Consider the following 21,567-nt stretch of genomic DNA (forward strand, 5'->3'; position numbering starts at 1 on the left):
GACAAAAAGACTATGCAGAAAAGTGTATATTGCATTTACAAACTTCTGTAAATCTAGTATACGTGTCAGTAAAAAAGTTAAAGGGTCCATCTTACAAATAAGTCTAAACTGAAAAAAAAAAAACCCTAATAAAACAACAACAATAAAAACCAACCTTGGCTATATAAAAGGTCGGAATCATGGAGAATCCAATCCTAGTTTTGACCTGTAATTGCCACAACCCTTTTAAGACCACCTGGTTGCCGAACTTGAGCTTTTGATCCATATAAGGCATAACTTTCTCTTCTACCTCCTCTTATTTGTTGATAAGGGATGCTTGGGGGCAGCACTGCAAACCTGTTCTGGAAAATGCCTAGAAAGCAAAACTAGAGGAAAAAGTTTCTCACCCTGGAACGGCGTGCTCATCTGGCTTTAGTCATTTTTGTACTGGACAAAACAGGTGACCAAACCTTGTACACAAAGCCTTCGGCGGTCTGTTGGATAAGCCCCTTCCTGGGGTGCCTGGCCCCCCAGCAGCCTGCGTTCTGTTTGCCCAGCCGCCCAGCCAGCGAGTCTCCTGGCTCTGGCAGTGCGTGCAGCAAGGTGTGGCTACATCCCAGCTCCTCCCTCCGTGTAGCTTTCAGACAACTAAATAAACTCTGAAGTCTTCCCTGACGTGTTTTGTCAATTGTTGCCAGACAATTGGAGTGTTCTTGCTCAGCGATCACATGAGTAATGGAAAATAAAGGCTGGTTCTTGATTACAGATGACAATATGGATGAATCATATATTGACACAAAGGAATCAACATTGTGACTCTTCAAAACCAGGATGGAGTTGTCGTAAATGGCAGAGCGTCTCTAACCACAGCCACAGCACAGGAGGGGCCCCAGAAGTCACTTGGTCACTTGGAGCCTTTTCAAACTTTGATTGCATCAGCATGGCTGGGAGGGCTGGCCTCCACCCCAGGATCCTGATTCTTAGGGCTGGAGTGGGGCTTAAGAATCTACATTTCTTTCTTTCTTCCTTCCTTTCTTTCTTTCTTCTTCCTTCCTTCCATGTTTATTTATGAGAGAGAGAAGGGGGGGTGGGGAACAAGTGGGGGAGGGGCAGAGGCAGAGGGAGACAGAATTTGAAGCAGGGTCCAGGCTCTGAGCTGTCAGCACAGAGCCTGATGAGGGGCCTCAACCCTTGAACTGTGAGATCATGACCTGAGCCGAAGTCAGACACTTAACCAACTGAGCCACCCAGGCTCCCTAAGAATCTGCATTTCTAGCAAACTCCCAGGTGATGCCTCTGCTGCTGGTCCAGCCCACACTCTGAGTGGCCCTGGCAGATAGAGATCTTCTACCTTGGCTGTATATCAGTATCACCTGGGAGAGTCTAAAAACTCCTGATGCTGAGTTCCAGCCACAGTGAGGTGGTTTCATTGGCCTGGGCTGTGTCGCTTCTTGGAGTTTAAAGCTCCCATTTGATTGAAATGCGTAGTTAGGTCTGAGAAGGACTGGGTGGCCAGGCTTCTCATTTTACAGATGGAAAGGAGTTGTCACAAATACTGCAGAGGCCCATGAGGGAGGGCCCTTCCAGTGAACATTGGCAGTGGGTGGCAGGGACAGATTCTTTCTTCCCTCTAAATGTAGCCTGCAGTTTCCCTAGGTGGTCCAGGTATGGGGCAGGGGGTAGAGGAGAGAGGACAGTCCTCCCTCATCTGGACAGCAGCTCCTCAAGCAGCCCTGGCAGGTGGAGGGGCTGATGGATGAATGGGGCCACTGGGTACCAGGCAGAATCACAGCTCAGGAGACAGGACCATTTAGATATGGCCCCATTTTTCAGATAAGGAAACAGAGGCCCAGAAAGATGAAGACATTTGCTGAGAGACCCATAGCAGGTCGGTGGTGGGAACAGAAGAGAAGAGAGGCTGCTTTCCTGCTTTGTCTGTTGGCCCCAGTGCCTTGTTGCCTGCTGCAGGTGCCAGGGCTCATAACCAGGCAACCGGATGACAAATGCAAGTTTGGAATGAAGACTCAGAACAACAGCGCCCTTTGTCAAATGGGATACGGGCACAATGCAGGATCTGCAGAGGAGAGGTCTGTAAATAGGTTATACCCACGTCAGGGGTTTAAAAAGTGTGTGTGTGTGTGTGTGTGTGTGTGTGTGTGTGTGTGCTGGGGTGGGGTGGGGTGGGGTTGAATCAAGAAGAGGCTTTTTGGAAAGAGGTGTCATGATGCTATGAGATCTCTCCCCACAGTGAGAGGATGGTTATGTTTCCTCCTTGACCTCACATGAAGAGGGAGGCTTTAAGGCGAACACTCAGACGGCTTGACTGATGGGCTCCCTACAGCTCAGGGGAGCCTGAGACACCTGAGAAACCTGAGGTGACCAGTTGGCCAGGTGCTCAGGGGGTGGGACAAGGGGACAGCCATGCAGTGCGGTCAGCCAGCACTCCTCGAGTTTGGATGAGCGAAGGACGAGTGTGTGCTTTCCTGGGCACCAGATGTGGGCCAGGGAGGAGGGAGAGTTGGCCCTGCCCAAGACCTGCTAGAGGGGTGAGGTGAGCCCCTGAGTGCAGAAGCCTCCACACGCCTAGGGAAGAAGCCTCACATGGCCACCTGGGGGAGTATTTCGCCCATGTCATGGGCACCATAGGAAGGAAAGTCCCAGTCCCGGGGTGCGGGTGGGGGGTGGGAGCTTTGAAAAGCCCACAGACACACCCTATGACAGTCTAAAGCACCTGCTTAACCTCTTCCAGGCCCAGTAAGCCCAAGGGCAGCTCTTGGCAATGAACCTTCCACCCTTCCCCCACTCCAAGCTCCAGCTCCGGAGGGTTCAGAACCCTTGGGGATAGGACGTCAGGGAAAAAGCTCAGGCTGGCAAAGGAGAGAAGCTGCCCGTCACACCCCTTCTCCCAGGGCAGGTGGCTGGCCCGCTGCAGGCCTGAGCTGGTGGAGGCAGAGGCTGTGCCTCGAATGCAGTTTGAAGTTCTGAATATTACGATGGACTCCATATATTAGCTGCTGACCAGAGGGCTTTCAAAGTCATGAGACTTGCCCGAATTTTTATCTAGGAGCAAGGGAAGAACAGTACCACTGGTTAAGTTAAAACGACAGTGATGGAGAAAATTTCTCCAGGAGTTCCACCTAAGAGCCAAGCTGAGTCAGCATGCTGGTTAGACTCAGCCACGTGGATGGCAAATACTTTCCACCCACACGAAGGCAGGGCTCCTGTCCTCTAAGGGCCTCTTTGAAAATAGAAACATTAAATTTGGTCTGTGTCCTGTTTCACTCCCCTCTTTCAAGGGCTTCTCATTGCCCGGAAGTTCAAGTTCAGATTCTTTAATGTGGCTCCTCTGGCAGCCTGTCCCTGTAAACACCATGCCCTGGCCATAATGAGCCTCTGCCAGTTCTGTGAACACACCCGCCTCCGTGATCCCCAACCCAGGCCTCCGCGCACACGGTTCCCTTGATGGGCCTCTGCCCAGCTAACCCCCATTCCCCCTCCAGGTCTCCACATCAGTGTCACTTCTTGCATGAAGCCTTGTCTGAGTGCTCATACCCCTGTTGCCCCTATACATTCCCAGCCAGCCCTTATCATCATGTGTTGTAAATGCTTTGTTGCCCTACAAGGCTGAAGGTGTCAGGGGTGGACATCGTGTTTAGCTTGAATCCCCAGCAAATAGCCCAGTGCTAGGTACACCGTAGGTGCCTAATAATATTTGCTAAATAAACGCTAAGTGAACACTGCAAATATCGTGAAACAGGAGTGATTACCTTCTTCTTCATTTTCACATTTTTGAAGATGGCGTGGACCCTCCATGTCTTTGCAAACATTGCCCCAAAGGCCGTTGTGTAACCCACGGTGAGAATCCAGGTCCTGACCTAGAGGCCATGAGAAAACAGAGACATTAACATCTCCTAGGTGGACCGACTTCACCATCTATTAGAGCGTCCCAACAGAGGGATTCTAGGTAATAGACACTCAGACACTCTATTCTACATAATGTGGCCTTTCACTAACCATCAAGACTCCTTCAATCACATCTCAATTTGATAGATATTTAGTTCCATCAGCCACATGCCAGACCCAGCCCTGGGCACAGGGGACTGTGAGATTCAAATTCTGCCTTCCATGGGCCCATAGTCCAGAGTGGCAGACAGAGGCACAGAGGCTCCCAGGACCACCAAGGGTCCACTGAGGGGTGACAGATCAGCCTTCTTGTCTTCCCTCCTCCTTTCCTTCCTGCGAGCCCTCTATGTGAGGAGACAGACCTGCAGAGGTGAACAAATGGCTGATTGCTTGACTCCTCACCTCAGTCTATAGGAGACCAGATGGCTCTGGGAGCCTCTTCTACAGGACTCCCAGCTCCCGGGTTGTAGGCAGAGGGTAGGGGAGGACACTGAGCCGCAGGGGCTGAGACTGGGCAGGAGAAGCATCCTGCTGTGGCCCTTCTCCAGCATTCAGCAAATCCACCACTCTGGTGGAGCAGGGGAGGACTCAGCCAGAGCTGGATCCAGGGTAGCCATACCCAGGCCAGCTCCAGGCCACAGCAGGAGCCGTTTAGTTACGGAGGAAGGATAGAGAAGGACCTGCTATGGGCCTGTCTCCTTGGGCCTTTGGAGAAAGAGAGGAGCAAATGCCGCCTGGGTCCTACCCACCAGCCCCGTCTGCCACGGTCAGACTATGTGGTTCCTACTTCACTGTGGACCCCAGTGTCTGGATACTCAGCATCAGGCCAGCCTGGCCCCAGTGGCCATACTTGGACCTTGGGACTAAGGCCCTATCTGGTTCTCACCTGTTCTGCAGGACTAAATGTCTCCTGATCCCCAGCCCTGGCTGGTGAGTGACAGGAACTGTCAGCCCTGACTGCTGCCTATAGCCTGGAGCCCTGCAGGCTGGAATGGCCAGCCACCATCTGTTAGGTTGTGGGGGCCTCCTGGGTGTCTGTTCCCTGCCTGCACTGCCGTCACGGCCAGACCCCAGTGTCTCCAGACTCCACGCTCACCGGCTGGTCTGGACACCCTCCAAAACCTAGGACACTGGCCCAGCTCCAGGCCACACGCCACCGAGTTCTAGGGCTTCCTGCTCATTGGGGCGAGAAAGCTGTGTGTTCTGTGAGCTCCAGTTCTAGGCTTTGGTCTTTCTTCTGCTTTCCCTCAGCACTGCTGAACTGAGTTCCCTCTAAAAGATCCCCACTGGCCTCAGCTGAACACAGCAGGAAGGTGAATGTTAGTAGGACTCGGAGGGAGACAGCCAGGCTGGAGCGGACAGGCCAGATCTTCGGTGTGCAGAGGAATCAGACACAGCAGGTGTGCCCGGCTGCTATAGGCCCTTCCAGCCCAGGAGTGCCATCAGCACAGGTAAGTTCCCAGAAACACTCCCAGATGAGTTCCTTCATGGAGTACCTCTACTCTGCCTTTCTAGCAACTTGGCTCTCCAGACTCCAGTTTTACAGAGAAAGAACATTTCCCCTTCCCATTTTATTTGTTTTTTTTTTAAGTTTATTTATTTATTGAGAGAGAGAGAGAGAGAATGAGAATATGAGTAGGGGAGGGGCAGAGAGAGAGAATCCCAAGTAGGCTCCATGCTGTCAGCACAGAGCCTGACATGGAGCTCGATCTCATGAACCGTGAGATCATGACCTGAGCCGAAATCAAGAATCGGATGCCTGGCCGACTGAGTCACTCAGGGACCCTTCCATTTTACTTGTAAAAGTAGGACGTGACTGGGTGGATGGCAGAGCCGGCCCCCTAAGGAAGGACAAGAGCATCGCAGCAACTGTTCTAAAACACGGTCGTGTGAGGTGTGGATGCTGACAGTAGGATAGGGAAGGACTTCACTTTTTTTTTTTTTTTAAATTTCAAAAACAAGGACAAATCAGATAGGCAAGAATGAATAACAGTACTTTAGAGAAGGCACAGGAGGGTCACATTATTACGCATATTACAATACAACGATGCAAGAAAAGTAAACAGAATGGGTATGGGAGGAATAATTCTCAATTACTGGGAGTTTCACCCTGAGCTTAATCAATGGCCAGATCACAAATCCCTGGTCTGTCAGAGTCGCATAGGACCTTACAGATCATTCATTCATTCACTCATTCATTCACTCATTCATCCGTTCATTCAATAAGGATTAGGTCAGAGGCTAAGTATATACTGATAAAAACAACAAGTAAAACAACAACAACAAAACACAGTGTTTTTTTGAGCCACCAGTTGAGTTGGGAAAACAACTTTGCAGATGAATAAACTCAGACACTCAGGGCATTTAAGGTATTTCTCTCAACTGGGATGCCTGGGTGGCTTGGTGGGTTGAGCATCCAACTTCAGCATAGGTCATGATCTCATGGTTCATGGGTTGGAGGCCCGCGTCAGGCTCTGTGCTGACAGCTCAGAGCCTGGAGCCTGTTTCGGATTCTGTGTCTCTCTCACTTTCTGTCCCTCTCCCCCCTCAAAAATAAATATTAAAAAAATATTTCTTTCAACCACTCCATACAGTTGCAGAGCTGAGCCTGGAACCCGGTGCCTTGCCCCTGCCCAGCCCTCTTTCCCCCATGTCATGCTCCTCCTGCCTTTCCTGACTCAAAGCTGGCTCATCCAAACCCAGAAGTCAGCTGTCAAAGGGACAGGACACATCTAAGGGTAGCTGCCAGCCCGAGAACACTCTCCTGGGAGATCTTTACACACTTTTCATACTGATGGGTTCGCAGGACCATTAAAACCAATGGCCTCCAAGTGTTTCGACCATGTTATCCTATCAGAAAAACAATCTGCAACATGAACATAAATGCAGTGTGGAAATTTACCAAAGGATGGTAGGAGATGAAATCATATCATTTGATTTTTATGTGGCTGACAAAGATCTCTTATTTTGGGTAGAAGTGTCACTCCAACGTGCTTTGCATTATTATAGTTGCTTTGACTTATGGGTTCTCTGAAGTAATCATTTTGGGGTGATTTGTCTATTTTGGAAGACTCAGCTCATTAAGACCCAATAATACAATTTAGTTAAAACCTGATAATAACAGTCTAACCTGGCATCTGAAAATGGCAACATGTTGCCATAAGTGGGAAGTGAAGAATGGCTGAGGGGGCCTGGGCAGGAAAGGGTTAACAGAACAGGCCTGAGACCATCTTTAGAAAGTCCTGGTGGCAAGGTAGGCTCTCCACTGGCCTGTCTGGGACCTTGGATGTGGGGACGGTTCCCACCATCCCCTCAATGATAAGAGGTGACTCTTTGCCTGAGCTGTTTGCGCACACACCGTGGTTTCCTGCACACCTGCTTTCCTTCCAGGAGCCTGGAATTTTGGTATGTGCTAAGCCGGTGCCAACTAAAAATTCCAGGAACAGTCTCTAGTCAGCCTCCCCGGGAGATGGCTTTTCACATGTGTTGCCACCATCCATTGCTTGGGAATTAAGCGTGTCCTGTGTGATCCGCTGGGAGAGGATCCTGGAAGCTTACACCTGGTTTCCCTCAGACTTTGCCCCATGTGTCTTTACCTTTTGCTGATTCTGCTCTATATTCTTTCTCTGTAATAAATCACTGCTGTGAGTACAACCATATGCTGACTCCTTCTAGTGAATCACTGAACTGGGGGTTGTCCTGGGGACCTTGGCACAATGGCCCATTGCTGTCTGGCATAATGGATTGATCAACCACGCTGTTCTCTGGAGAGTTCCTGCATCAGATTCTCGGACACACCTGCCGCACCGGGACTCCAGGGCCAGTCCAAGTGTTAAACCTTAGGAAGGCTGAATTTCTTTCGTATTTTTCTATATAAAAAACAAAGATAAATAAAAGCTGTACTCTTCTGCAAGACAATCCCAGTGGGTCACCTTGCACCCTGTGGTGTTCATATCTGATTTAAAGACAGCTCTTCAGACCACGATGAAATAATGCTGGAAGAAAGAGTCTGAAAGCAAGACAGTGGGACCCCCACCATCAGAGCTGCCCTTCCCAGGCTGGGAGAGGCCTCTGCAAAAGGGATGTGATTTCTCTCTCCATTCCTCCACCATCTCTTTAAGAGGGAAATGGACCCTTGGGTTCAGACCTGGACCCTCCTTGCCTCTAAGGTTCTCCCTGGGTTAGTATCTCCACTCTCAGGCTTCAACCACTTTTTCTGTGCTGACACGTCTCTTGTGTCTTCCCCAGCTTCTGAGCTCCAGACCTGCATAGGCCACTGTCACCGGAGACTTAGGTGACACCTAGCTGTGCATAAAACTTCACACTGCACAACCAAAGCTGAGTCCATCGGTTCCATTTCCTTCCAACTCCGGGAGTGATGCCACTATCCACACTATCCACTGTCACCCAGTTAGGGACCCCGAAGTCCCCCTGGGGAATCCTCCCCACCTTCACTCTCCTATTCAGACGCTAAGCCCAGCTTCTGTCTCACTTTCCACCCAGACTTTCTACCCTCCTTGCCTCTTGCCCATCCATCCAACCCTGCACCCTCCCCCGCCCCCGGCCCGCAGTACTGTTCTCCAACGCAAATCTAAGCAAGTCTCCTAGGTTTAAACCCTTGCCGCCCCACTGAAGGTCAGGTCTTAGCAGGGTGTGACCCCACCACCCCACACCTTTCCTGCCACCCCCCCCCCCCGGGGCACTCTGCATGCAAGTAATTCCTCACTACTTGAACATTCCTCCCCCCACCCCGAAACTGCTCTGGCTCCTGCACAGCTATGTCCTCTATCCAGAATGCCATTCCTCTCTCTGATCTCCTTCACAAATTCTTATTTTCTGTCCTCCGAAATCCAAACTCATGAGCCACCTTCTCTGAGAAGTTCTTCCAGACCTTGCAGGGAGATCACAGCTGCCTCCTCTTTGAGACTGGCGCCCTCACACACGTTTCTGCTGTGCTGGTCACACTGAAATGCGGTCTATCTGATTATCTGTCTGCCTCTCCGAACAGGATAGTGCTACTGGGGGAGACGGCCTACAATGCTCACCTTTAAATCTCTGGAGCTAGCGCTGGGTGGGATGCAGGTGATCAGGCTGGATGTACCAGCTTAGGAGGTAATGAGCTCTCTGTCACCAGAAATGTGCCTGAGCCAAGCACACAAAAGGAAGACCAGAGAGGGAACTGGAGCATTTGAAGGCAAAAAGGCTGAGTTCATGGCATCCGTGGTCCCTTCTACCCCAAATATTCTGTGAGGTAGTGAGATCCCCCATCATTCCACATATTCAAGTAGAAATTGGCAGACCCCCAGCCAGAACACTGTAGGGTCATCTCCTGCACTGAGGCATTTCCTGCACTTCCTTGATGATGCTTCCAAGTATCTCCCTTCTGTGTGTCTCTATGATGCCAAATAAACCAGAAGGTTCTGAGGGGCTCTAAGGGTTCTGTTTCCAATATGTCACTTCTAATACAAGTCTCTACTGATTCATCCACACAAGACAAATAGCTACTTCACTTTTTCTCCCAAAGCCTTAAACATATTTACTTTTGTGCCATTAAGGTCTTTCTTTTCTCCCCTCAGCCATAAAGTACCCCCCGCCCTCCACCCACTCCCCTGCACACTGCCTTGAACACAGACGTCCATGAGGCAGGGAAAACTTGAGGCAGGTGATACCCGTATCAGTCTCAACTATGAAAAAGGGAAAAAACAATCAGCCACATCTCCAAATGGAAAGAAAAATCTCTGCCCAGAACAATTCTGCTCAGCTGCTTGTTCAATTGATTTCGGGAAGGCCCACCCGGCAGAGGAAGGGCTTTCGTCGCTCTTTGGGGGAACCAGCGTGCAAATGGACACACAGCCTCTCTTGCAGGTCTGTTCTGACACAGCACTGGGGCTGCTGTGCTCTAGGCCTCCTGTCACTACAGAGGCATGTGGGCTCCGGGCCGGGAAGTCACATAGAGGAGGAGCTCTGGTGTGGCTGGTTGGACGCTGAGGGGCAAGCCGCCTTCCTGTTTTCCAGAAACATTCCAAAAAAGGGCCTTTTGTTTCATTCTGATCGTTAACCCAGGCAACCAATAGTGAGATGGCAGGGAGAGAAGACTCAGACTGTCCAAAAGCAAGACCCAAGCCTCCGTTATGGACATCTTCATGGGGCAAGGGGTGGTGGAGAGATTTGGTGTGTGTCCTGAGGCAATAAGCCTCTGAGGAGCATGCTCCAAAAATTATTCCAGAAGCCCCTGTCTTGCCCAGGGTCCTGTGAGCAAGATCGGAATAGGAATTGCCCTCTGGGATTTGGAATACAGCAAAGCCTTTTGGAGGGGGGTATGATTCTGGGGGCCATGGGAGATGGTGGGCGCAAACGGGGTACTCTGGGACCAGCGGAGGCATCTTAGGAGCCCTGGGGCAAATCAGAGAAAGGACTCCCTTTTGGGAGGAGGAATTTCTGAGAGGCACCCGCTCGGGGCCCTGTTTGAAAGAACTCCCTCCTGAAGGCCCTCCCAGCTAGAGAAGTGAGCAGATCACAGGATGAAATCCAGCTCCCACTGCCCCTGATGCCAATATCCTTGTAGAGTGCACAGAATGTACAGCTGCATTTGGAGGCCCTGGCTCAGGCAACAGAGCACAGAGTGAGGGAAGAGGCCTTCCTTCCCCTTCCCTCCAGGACCCCAGCAGGTGCCTCGGCTGCCAGAAGTTGGTGTATTTTCTGGATGTGCGATGTTTTCGAGATGGGTGGTGGCAGCATGGGGTGTGGGTGTGTGCCGGGTGGGGCCCCTCCTGCATCTCTAGGGGCTGAGGATGCAAATGAGTAGATGCTGGGCCAAGACAGGAAGGGAGAGTAGATGCACCATAGTGATTGCAGCTGCTATGAAATTTGTAGGCAAGTAAGAGGCATCCTTTAGGACTTCCAAAAATTCTGAGGGCTCCCCTATCTAAAGTCTTCCCTGATTTGTCCCTTCGCTTTTGGACCTCACTCCCTCCTGTAGGCCTGTCTCCATCAGGGCATACAACATCCTGAATGGTAGTTGTTTGTTTACCTACATCTTCCCGTCTATGCTGTCAGCTCCCTAAGGGCAGTGGTCTATGCAGCCAGCCCTGTGCCTGCAGGCCCTGGCACAAGTAGGTGCCTGGGAAATGTTGTCATGTAAATGAATGACTTATAGGACAAGGTGTGTGGGATAGGAGCACAGCATCTGCCCATCATTTGCTGGAGAGTCTGGGGAGCCTCTGGTGCCCTTCTTAGCCACCTTTGCAAAGCCAGAGGGAGCCCTTCATAACTGAAGGCCTTGGATGGCCCAGGACAGAGCAGCTGGGGTGGGGAGGTCACTGCCCTAAGAGGGGAGCTGCAGCCTCTCCAAGACTCTGGGTGGCTCCAAAAGGCATTGTCAGCTCAGCTCCAGTCCCTGTGGCTGCCTCTCTCTGCCGACCTGAACCTGCCAGGCAAGGCCGCCATCAGACACTCTGGGCATCCCCTGGCCCGGCCGTCCGGCCGCCTTCTGAAATCACAAAGCACGCTACCATGGCCAGACACAAAAGCACAGGATCACAGGCTGAAACAGCCCCCAACCACATTATTACACTGGGTTATCTCTCAAATGCTTCAAAAAGAAATCCTCAGGGCACCTGGGTGGCTGAGTTGGTTAAATGACTGACTCTTCATTTCAGCTCAGGTCATAACCTTACAAGTTCGTGAGATTGAGCCCTGCACTGGGAGCCAGCTTCAGATTCTCTCTCTCCCTCTCTCTGCCCCTGCCCCTGCTCATGCCCTCTCTCTTCTCAAAATAAATAAATAAATAAACAAAAAAAAAATCCTCAAGCGAAAGCTATCACTGATGTTTATGGCATCTTCACTGAAAACATCACTCATTCTTCCTAGACTTGAATTTACTGGGAGGCCAGGTGGATGTTCCTAGGTAGCCTTTGTCTTTTGAGTCAGAGTCAGAAAATCCTAGTATCCCAGGAGAGCTAGAAGATGACCCCTGAATCCAGTGCCTGGGCCCCAACCACCTCAACCCTTCCCAGCTGCTGCCCATCCTGAGATCATTCATACACCTCTCATGAGCAGGGTGTGGATGGCTAAGAGCACGTTTCAGGACCCAGAATCCAACCCTGCCTCCCCGTGATGGGGCTGCTCTGCTTCCAGGGATTCCAGCAGTGGCGGGGGGAACCCCTTTTCTCCCCTAACTGATGCTCAAGGTACAAGGTTTCTGGTGTTTCCATTTCTCTTCACACCTAGAGACAAACAAAAAAAATAAAGCAGGGTTCTAAACTTAACCTTTGTACTCTAGGTGTGGCCTGGGTGTTTGTTAGAGATGGGGCATTTCAGGTGCACCCCAGACCTACTGAGCCAGAATCTGCATTCACCGAGATCCCCAGGTGATTCATGCACATTATCTGTGCAGGTAGAAGACAGGCTGGTGGTTACCCTTGAGGGGGGTATGGACTGGAAGAGGATGCTAGAGATGGTCTGTTTCTTGATCAGGATGCTGGATGCACAGCTGAGTGTGGTTTGTGAAAATTCATTGAGCTACACACTTGTGCGTGTGTGTGTGTATGTGTGTGTATACTTTAATAAAAAGTTGGGAAAAAAAGGAATCAGGATTGTCAGCAAGTGGAGGGAGATCTACAGCTAAGCCATGCTCCTCTGAGCTGCCACGAGAGTGGCCCTGGGCTGAACCAGCTTCCCCTAGCTCTCGTGTCACATTCCAATGTCTGGGGACTCAGGGACTCATGTCGGAGAGCCCTGAGTCCCCACCTGCGTCATTCTTACCTTCCTTACCCATTCTTTGTTCTTCCCAGCCGGCCCCGCCCGAGGCCCCTTCCAGCACTCAGGGCGTCAGAAGTGCAGCAGCTTGGTTTTGACTAAGGTGGCAAGTCTGTCCCCGCTCCAGTTTTAGCAAAGTGAGGTCACATAAGGCCAGAAGTTGTCACGGACGTAACCTACATCCAACTGACCGGCACCAACACCAGTTTTCCAGCCTCTTCTTCAACCCAAGTTCACCCAGCTTTATCAGTGTCTCTCTTAGCCATGTCCGTGGGGGAACACAATTATCCGGACATACTCCCATCATTCACTTACTGACTCATTCTTTAAAAAAAATTTTTTTTTAATGTTTATTTATTTTTGAGAGAGAGCTTGAGCAAGGGAAGGAGGGCAGAGAGAGAGAGGGAGACATAGAATTTGAAACAGGTTCCAGGCTCTGAGCTGTCTGCACACAGCCCAATGCGGGGCTCGAACTCACAAACTGTGAGATCTGAAGTCAGGCACTTAACCGACTGAGCCACCCAGGCATCCCCCACTCACTCACTCACTCATTCTTAATGAAAACGGCTAACATATATTGAATCCTATTGTGAGGCAGGCACTAAATGCTTTGTAGACACTATGCCATCTAATCCTCACAACCCTATTATTATGCCCATTATACGGAGGAGGAGTAAACTAAAGTTCAGAGATATTAAGTAACTTAAGGTCCCACAGCTGGGAAATGGTGTAGCTGGGATTTGAACACAAGCAGTCTGTAATTCTCCTATATGCTAGGTACTCTGAAATACTTGGGGATGTATCAAAAATGAATGAATAGATCTACAAAAAACACTGAATTGTACACCTCAACAGGGTAAATTTTATGGTATGTGAAGGATATCCCAAGGTTTAAAAATCTGAATGGACAAATTTTGGGTTGGGATAAATGTTGACCACATCCCTAAGAATTTGATGGACCTGCTTCTCTGGTATGAACCAGCTAGCAACAAATATATATATATTTCTCAAAAAGATATATATTTTTTCTTTTATATATGTATATATATAATATATAAGTATATAAATAAATATATATTTATATTAAATAAATATATAAATTTATATATAAATATATAATTAAAATATATTTTTTTATAAATAAATAAATATAAATATAAAAAAAATATATATATATATTTCTTAAAAAGAACAAAATGCCTCAGACATCTCTGTAGTCCAACAAAGCTAGTTCCAAACTTCAGTCCTGCCACCTAGCCAGGTACAGCAGACTTTCAGTTTTCTGTTTGGTTAGGCAGAGACAATGAACCTCACCTCGTCAGGAGGTTGAGGGGATATGAAGGGATGTCTGCAGGTGGCCGCAAGCTGGGCCTGGTGAATCACAGAGGATAGTACTGAGTTTCGTGAGGGCTCAGGCCTGGGGGGGGGGGGGCTAACATGGCATTGCTGGCAATGCTTGAAAGCCCCAGAAACTGTTGAGACCTTTGTTGCATCTAAGCCCGCCTGGGCCTCATCCTCACTGCAGAGCCCCTTCTCACCCCTCCACGCTCATGTGGAGTTTCTGCCTAGGATTCCACAAGGAAGAAAAATGCCGTTTCTCTTCCCCACCCACCTTGCTCCCTCTCTGGGTTGCCAGGGGCTGGGATTCCTGAGCCAGGTCAGCGAGTTAAGTTTGGAGTCGGCCCTCCCACCCCCCCTGGCACCAGGGCTCTGGCCCAGGCCCAGCACTGTCCTCGTAGGCAGCTCCCTGCCCACAGGGGCCACGTTGCTATGGTGATTCCACTACCCACACAGTGTCCAGGGAGACTGCACAGTGTAGCTGGAGCTGTTTGTAAGACTTGCTGAAACCAGGCTGGGAAGATTCCCGAAAGGGTCAGAGGGAGTGGGGGATGGGAACTAAGTGTAGCTGTTTCCCTAGCAGTAGTTGTGTGTGTGTGTGTGTGTCCGCACGCACATGCAAGGAGTACATGCTCACACATGTAGCCACCTCCCTCCCTCCCATAATGGCCCTTCTGAGCAGAGGCACAGCCCCCAGAGAGGCAGAATCTCATGACTGTCATAGGTTTCTTCCTGAGGTGGTGTTCATGGTTTATCATTGTGTTCAGTTTCCATCTTGAAAACGGAAAGAAAAAAGGGTGGCATTCATACAGCAGCAGGACTGACCGAACTGTGACTTCAACTACTCCCCACCTGAAGCGGCTTCATGTTCTACCTTGTCGCTTGTCCTATAAAAACTTCCTGCAGAACACAGAGCAGGATACCGGGAAATGGTAACGGTGACGGGGAGAAAGCTGTCTACCTCCTGTCCCCCTCGTTCCAGGCGCCTCACCGGAACCATCGCATTTAGCCCATACTACCATCCCGCAGGGGGATTTGTTACTCTCATTTTACATGAAACTGAGGCTCAGAGAGGCTAAGTCACTGGCCTCAGCCAGGGGCCAGTAAGAGTAGGCGGTGGGACTCACACCCGGGCTGTTCAAGATCTGTGCTCACTGCACCAGACGGCCCTGATTCTACCTCCTTCCTGCTCGCTGTGGGTTTACCGGTGGGCAGGCTGTCAGGCCCAGAGAGAACAGAATCCGAGGCACCAAGTGAAATAAAGAGCCACAACCCCTCTGGAATAGCAGGTGGGGCACAACCCGAATTGCACTCACTGGGGACTGGTATTTAGGCTCTAAATTCAAGCTTTCAGTTCCCCTTCCTGAGTGATATTGGGAATTATTAAATAGATGACCCCAGTCCTAACCCATGTACACATTTGTTCTGACCCAATTCAGTCCAGAGTAGTTAATCTATGCCTCTTCCCCACAGTCATGAATGTGGGCTCCCCTCTGCAGAGCCTCTGAAACAGCCCTGACTGCAAATAAATGAATCCTCAGGGATGGTGAGAATGGGGGCCTAACATCTCCCGAGCCCTCGTGTTCGGAGCTAATGCTGATTTGTAAAGCGCTTTATGATTTATTCATACCGCCTCGCCAGGCTTCCCAGGACAGCCTTCCCCTCACACAAATGAGCGCGACTCCCAGAACAGAATGTCAGGCTTCATTAAAAGAAAAAAAAACCCGGTGTGGGGGATGTCCCTTTTTCTTCTTTTTTTTTTTTTTTGCTCCCAAGCTTGCGTCACCTGGTGTTTGTAGGATTCAGGTCAAATTCCAGAGAGCACCTGTGCAGTAACAGCCTTTGGCCCCTGACCAGGGAGGGTATAAGATGTCAGGAGCGTCTTTCTGGGAAGAAGGGGCTCTCTCTGCACAGGATGCAGTCTTGACAGTCCAGGGTGTGGGTGCTGGCCTGCAGCATGTGGAAGAGATCCCGCACCTGCTGCCGGTTTGCAATCCAGAACTGTGCAGGAGTGGACGATGCCGAGACCTTAGAGCCACAAGTCCCATCCAAAAGAGACTGCTGTGCAAAAAAGGGCCTACATTGCTCTTAACACCTTAACAGAAAACTGAAGAGTTGCTTTTCGATTAATCTGGCCAACTGATCGTTTGGCCATCGCTTCTAGCTCTGGTCCTCCAGGCTGGGAATTGGATGAATTATTGCATTTGGGACAATACAGAGACCCAAATGGCTAACCCAGTTTCGAGAGATCACAGTAGTCAAAGTCCAGAAATAAATCCCAACTGCTCATTCTCATTTTACAAAATGAGCCAATGACATTTTCAACTGAGAGTTACTTCTACATAGTTGTTAGCTGCTAACGGGTAAACTCTTTTAGAAAAAAAAAAAAGACCAACAACAACAAAGAGGCAGTGAATATTTAAAACACGGTAATTAATTTTCAAAATAAGATTTCTAAAATTGACTAAATAAATTACCCTGTCTTGGGCTTCCTTAAGTATATGCATTCTCAGTGAGGGTGATATAGTTCCCAAGGGGCAACCATTGGTTCTTAAATGTGAAAATACTACTCTTTCATGCATGAACTACAGATATACATACAGTACATAAACAAACATACAGTATATCTTTGGTATTAAATTTTCATGAGGAGATAATTAGAAAAAAAGTTTAAAAAGGCTTCATAGGGGAGCAATAAGGGGAAAAAGGGATTGAGAAGCACTGCTTAAATAGAGAATAATGGCTCTGGGGCACCTGCGTGGCTCGGTCGGTTAAGCGTCCGACTTCGGCTCAGGCCATGATCTTGCGGTTCACAAGTTCGAGCCCCGCGTCTGACTCTGTGCAGACAGCTCAGAGCCTGGAGCCTGCTTCAGGTTCTGTCTCCCCCTCTCCCTGCCCCTCCCCAACTCGTACTCTGTCTCTCTCTCTCTCAAAAATAAATAAAACATTTTTAAAAAATTAAAAAAAGAAAATAATGGCTCTTTTTCTATATGACTCAAAGTCATGCACATAGACATACAGACATCTCTTCATATCTGTAATGGTTGAGATAGATGGGCAGATCTGTTCCTTCATAAGTGGCTCCAACCCTGACCCCAGGTATCGATCCTTTTCTGGTTGGTAGTTTTCCTCCCTCCCTTTTACAGGCTACCCAGCCATTCCTCGAGGGCTGTTTTCTAGCAGTGGCCTGTTAAGTCCATGATCTTAATGTTGCAGGCAATACTGATGTCCCTTCCAGTCTGAAAGCAACGACATACTGCCCTGTTGAACTACAGAAATGGCTGAATGAGTTGTCTTTTGCCTGTTCACGTATTTCCATTCATTTCTGGGTTTGGATCTGTGTTTTTTGAGGATGGAAAACCAAGAAAACCTTATATCCTGTACCATCGGAACACGCAGAATGACTTACAGTGCAAAGTGTTTCGAAGGTCTTTTCAGACACAAAGGATCCATCAAGGCCAAAGAGAAATATCGATGCATAGGAGAGCATCCCTCCGAGGATAATGAGGTTGTTCATATATGGACTCGACATCTTTATCAGCCTGCCAAGAGAGACAATACAGTTAACAGAACTGTTAATGTGGTTATTCCTCCAGCAAACACTTCCTGGATGCCTACTACGTGTATATTGCTGCCAAGGCTAAAGGACAGAGAAACGTAAGCCCAGGCTTCCTCCACGCCCCCCGCCCCCCAAGCCTGTGCCAGCTACTAAGGGCCGCTTTGCCCTCACTAAAGGACCCCGGAAGCTATCCGATTCTAGTCATGGAGTTTTCCTCGGTCAAGTTCACCTATCACTTCTCTAGGGTCAGCTTGTAGGTTTTTTTTAGGCTGGGGCTAGGAAGATAGGGTGCATCTAGAGAATTCTACATTCTAGTTCAGCAGCCTTAAGGGAGGAGGGAGATGAGGGCGAGAAGGCCACACTCCCCTCCCCCTTGCGGAGGGGGCCAGGCCTGGGAGGTCTACAGGTGAGTGTTCGGGGCTGCTCAGGAAGTGTGGTCACCAGGTGGTATACGAGTATTCACTTTGGCTGCCTGGAGCTCGCACAGTCTTGTGCACAAAGAGGGTCACACACATGGATGGAACACCTCCTCTAGTCATCAGGTGATAAAAATGGACAGTGCATGGGGCTCCTGGGTGGCTCAGTCGGTTGAGCATCCAACTTCGGCTCAGGTCATGATCTCCCGGTTCGTGAGTTCAACCCATGTGTCGGGCTCTGTGCTGACAGCTCGGAGCCTGGAGTCTGCCTGCTTCAGATTCTGTGTCTCCTTCTCTCTCTGCCACTCCCCTGCGCACACTCTGTCAATCTCTCTCTCTCTCAAAAATCAATAAACATTAAAAAAAATTTTTTTTAATGGACAGTGGCGTCCCCATTCCCACCCCCACCCCTATCTTCACCAGGCTGCGGTTGGGGGCATTCTTTATATTCCCAAACTCTACATGCTTGTCTCTCACCTCTTTCAGGAATCCTGCTTTGGCTCCCAGCTGTCCAGCAAGCCAGGCCCGGGTTAGACCATCAGTTGGCTGGAATCCACCCTGAGTAGTGCCTGGCTAACCCTGCACAATCCACTCAGTATGTCCTGGGTTTTCAGGTGCCCCCATGGTCCAGGCACTCTTTTGCAGATTGGAATCATAGTCAGTTCCCTCAACAGTTTCTTTTGTACTCTGCCATTCTGTTAATGCTTTCACATTTTTTTTTTTTTTATTTTTATTTTATTTTTTTTTTCAACGTTTTTTATTTATTTTTGGGACAGAGAGAGACAGAGCATGAATGGGGGAGGGGCAGAGAGAGAGGGAGACACAGAATCGGAAACAGGCTCCAGGCTCCGAGCCATCAGCCCAGAGCCTGATGCGGGGCTCGAACTCACGGACCGCGCGAGATCGTGACCTGGCTGAAGTCGGACGCTTAACCGACTGCGCCACCCAGGCGCCCCAATGCTTTCACATTTTAAAAATATGTGTCAAAGTGGGAGAGAGATAAAAAGCCTGGTGTGAATTATGGATCACACACGACTTCTGAGCTGGGATCACTGGGTGGGGCCACCCTACACTCGGCCTGCGGAGTCACCTCATGGGTAAGACGAGACAACAGATCTCACTGCCCAAGGCATGTATGTGTGAAGCTGACACGAGACTGGATTCCTGGAGGTCCTTTTGCAAACCACAAACTGCTAAGACCCCTTCCTCCTTAGTACCACAGGAAGTGGGGGAAGGGAGAGGCCAGGAGTTGGGCAGGTTTGCTGGAGGAAAAGGACCTTAGCAAATAGGCAGCATTTAGGAAGATAAAAGTGAGGGGAGCTTGGAACTACTGTGACATTTATTTTTATCTCTTTCAGATTTTTTAATCTGCAAAGCCAGTCAAAAAATTCACATAGACGCCAGCCTCCTGGAAAGAGTAATAGTAATTTTCCACAGGAGGCCAAAAGAATTGGTAAAGAATTAAAGGAGTTTAGTCTTATGATAGGGGCAGCTTGCTGTTAAGATGGGTATTTTGGAAACTTGTAGAAAGGGAATCTAATATTAACTAATTAATATTAACTAATATTAACTGAAACCTGATTATGTGCCCAGGCCTTGTGCCAAATGCTAATTCGTATGGTCATCAGTTAGGCGGAACTTTCTTCAATTTTTTGTGGTGGTATATGGGTTATTGGTGATATAGAAAATAAAACAACGGGTGGGTAAAAATCTTTTTGTTCTTTAGGAAATAGATTTGACCCAATTGAACCCCAAAACAACAAAATCTAGAGCTTTCAAGCTCCTCCTTTGCAAGCAAGGAGGGAAAAAACAAAACAAAACAAAAAACAAAACCCCCTGTTCTCTGCAGAATCAGGCTTGTTCCTGGCAGCCCAGAATGTCACACAGTGTGGCTTCTGGGCTCCAGGGCATTGAAGCTGTGCCCCGGGGGATCCCTGCTCTGAGCCCCCGCCCAGTGACTTCCCAACAACACGGAGAGCTGGGTACAGGGATTTGCTATGGAAACCACAGAAGCTGGCTGTGCTTGGTAAACCACTTGGGTGCTGGCCTGTTCTACCCACGACTGACCAGAATAACTCAGACAGTGAGCTGCTCTCCTTCAGAAAGTGAAGAGCACGCGTGGTGGAAAAGAAATCAAAGGGGCGCCTGGGGGGCTCAGTCGGTTAAGCATCTGACTTTGGCTCAGGTCATGATCCTGTGGGTCTGAGCCCCGTGGTGGGCTCTGTGCTGACAGCTCAGAGCCTGAAGCCTGCTTCAGATTCTGTCTTCCTCTCTCTCTGCCCTGCCCCTGCTCATGCTCTGTCTCTGTCTCCCAAAATGAATAAACATTGAAAAAAAAAATTTAAAAAAAAGTAAAAGAAATCAAAGCCAGAAACCCAGGGGACAGGTTCTGCCACACACAGCAATGTGGCCTCAGACAACAACCCTCCCTCTGTCACTGGGCTTCTGTCCTCTCACCTGTAATCTGGGGAGTTATCTCAGGCTCAGGTGAGGATGATGGGAGGGAGGAGCTTCTCAGACTGTAAAGTGCTGTACTAACGGGTGGTGTCCCTTACTGAACTCAGTGATTCCCTCGGGCAATGCTTCCGCAAGACGCGAGGGGGTGGAGCAAAGACTTCGGGGGATTCCCTCTTCTGTGGTTTTCCTTCTGGACAGGAGCATAGCCAGCCTTTGATTTTATTTACCCCAGCCTTCCTGTGCAACCAGCAGCCCTGACTCTGTGTATATGCATGTGAGCGCGCTCGTGCACACATACATGCCCATGCACATGGAACATCTAATCACATCCCAGTGACTGAATGACCACTTTAGAAAACTGCCCCGGAAACTTCTTCTGTGCCCCTGGTGAATCTGTCACAGGATGCCCCTACACGTTATCCATGAGGTTTGTCAATCCAGAAAGCATCATCCAAGAGGAGGGTGTGAGTGGCTTACTTCTGATTCCGGTTCTTGATGTTGAAGAAGAGAAAAGCGCTGGCCATGATCATCCCCAGGATGGTGAGGGCAGAGAGGATGCTGTAGAGAGGTAGGGAGATCTTTCGGAGCTGCTCCAGGATGATGGTCTTGTCTTTTGGTGGTTCGGATCCTAGAAGGCCACGAACAGATATCAGCTGAGCCCAGTGTACGACCGGTCAGTCCTTGAGAACCTCTCTGCCCACACGCTCTTGCCATCTGGCACCTGTGCACAACCTCTGTGCAGGACACGTCTACCGGGGGCAGGGCTCCAGCGCTTGGTCAGTCTACTCGGCAGGGAGCCTTCACTAGGACTTATTTCTTTCTAAATAGAATCCATAAGGAATTTGTGATGCATTTAATAGCCATTAAAAGACTAGAATTTGATTTGGTCTAATTACCCTGTTGAAAAACCACCCTCATTTGTCCCCACAGGTAACAGTGGCCCCGAAGGCACGGGGCCAGATGCTGTGAGTGGGTACCACCGGGTGCCACTGGGGGTGACGAATCCGGCTTGGGGTCTCACAGACTCTGCTCTGACACATGATAATGACCACCTTCAACAGGGCAGACACCTTGCCTATCAGTTCCATGGAGATAGCTATGTCTCTGGCCGCAGGTTTCCTGCCTCAAGGTCATTAGGTTATAAAAGCTCTTTCTGGT

The 21,567-nt window shown here is 49.5% G+C and overlaps 1 protein-coding gene across 1 annotated transcript in view; it reads right to left on the minus strand.

Annotated features, from left to right (window-relative positions):
• The window catches only part of GABBR2 (gamma-aminobutyric acid type B receptor subunit 2), a 349,708-nt gene that overhangs the window by 61,468 nt on the left and 266,673 nt on the right, over positions 1-21,567 (minus strand). The window contains exons 10-12 of the mRNA XM_019454378.2: positions 20,887-21,037; positions 17,387-17,519; positions 3,747-3,854 (exon numbers count right to left, since the gene is read on the minus strand). Coding sequence (XP_019309923.1) covers positions 3,747-3,854; positions 17,387-17,519; positions 20,887-21,037 — 392 coding nt within the window. The remainder of the gene's footprint in view (positions 1-3,746; positions 3,855-17,386; positions 17,520-20,886; positions 21,038-21,567) is intronic.

This window comes from Panthera pardus, unplaced genomic scaffold (genome assembly GCF_024362965.1).
Source record: "Panthera pardus isolate Hobbes unplaced genomic scaffold, ASM2436296v1 HiC_scaffold_20, whole genome shotgun sequence".
Taxonomy (NCBI): Eukaryota; Metazoa; Chordata; class Mammalia; order Carnivora; family Felidae; genus Panthera; species Panthera pardus.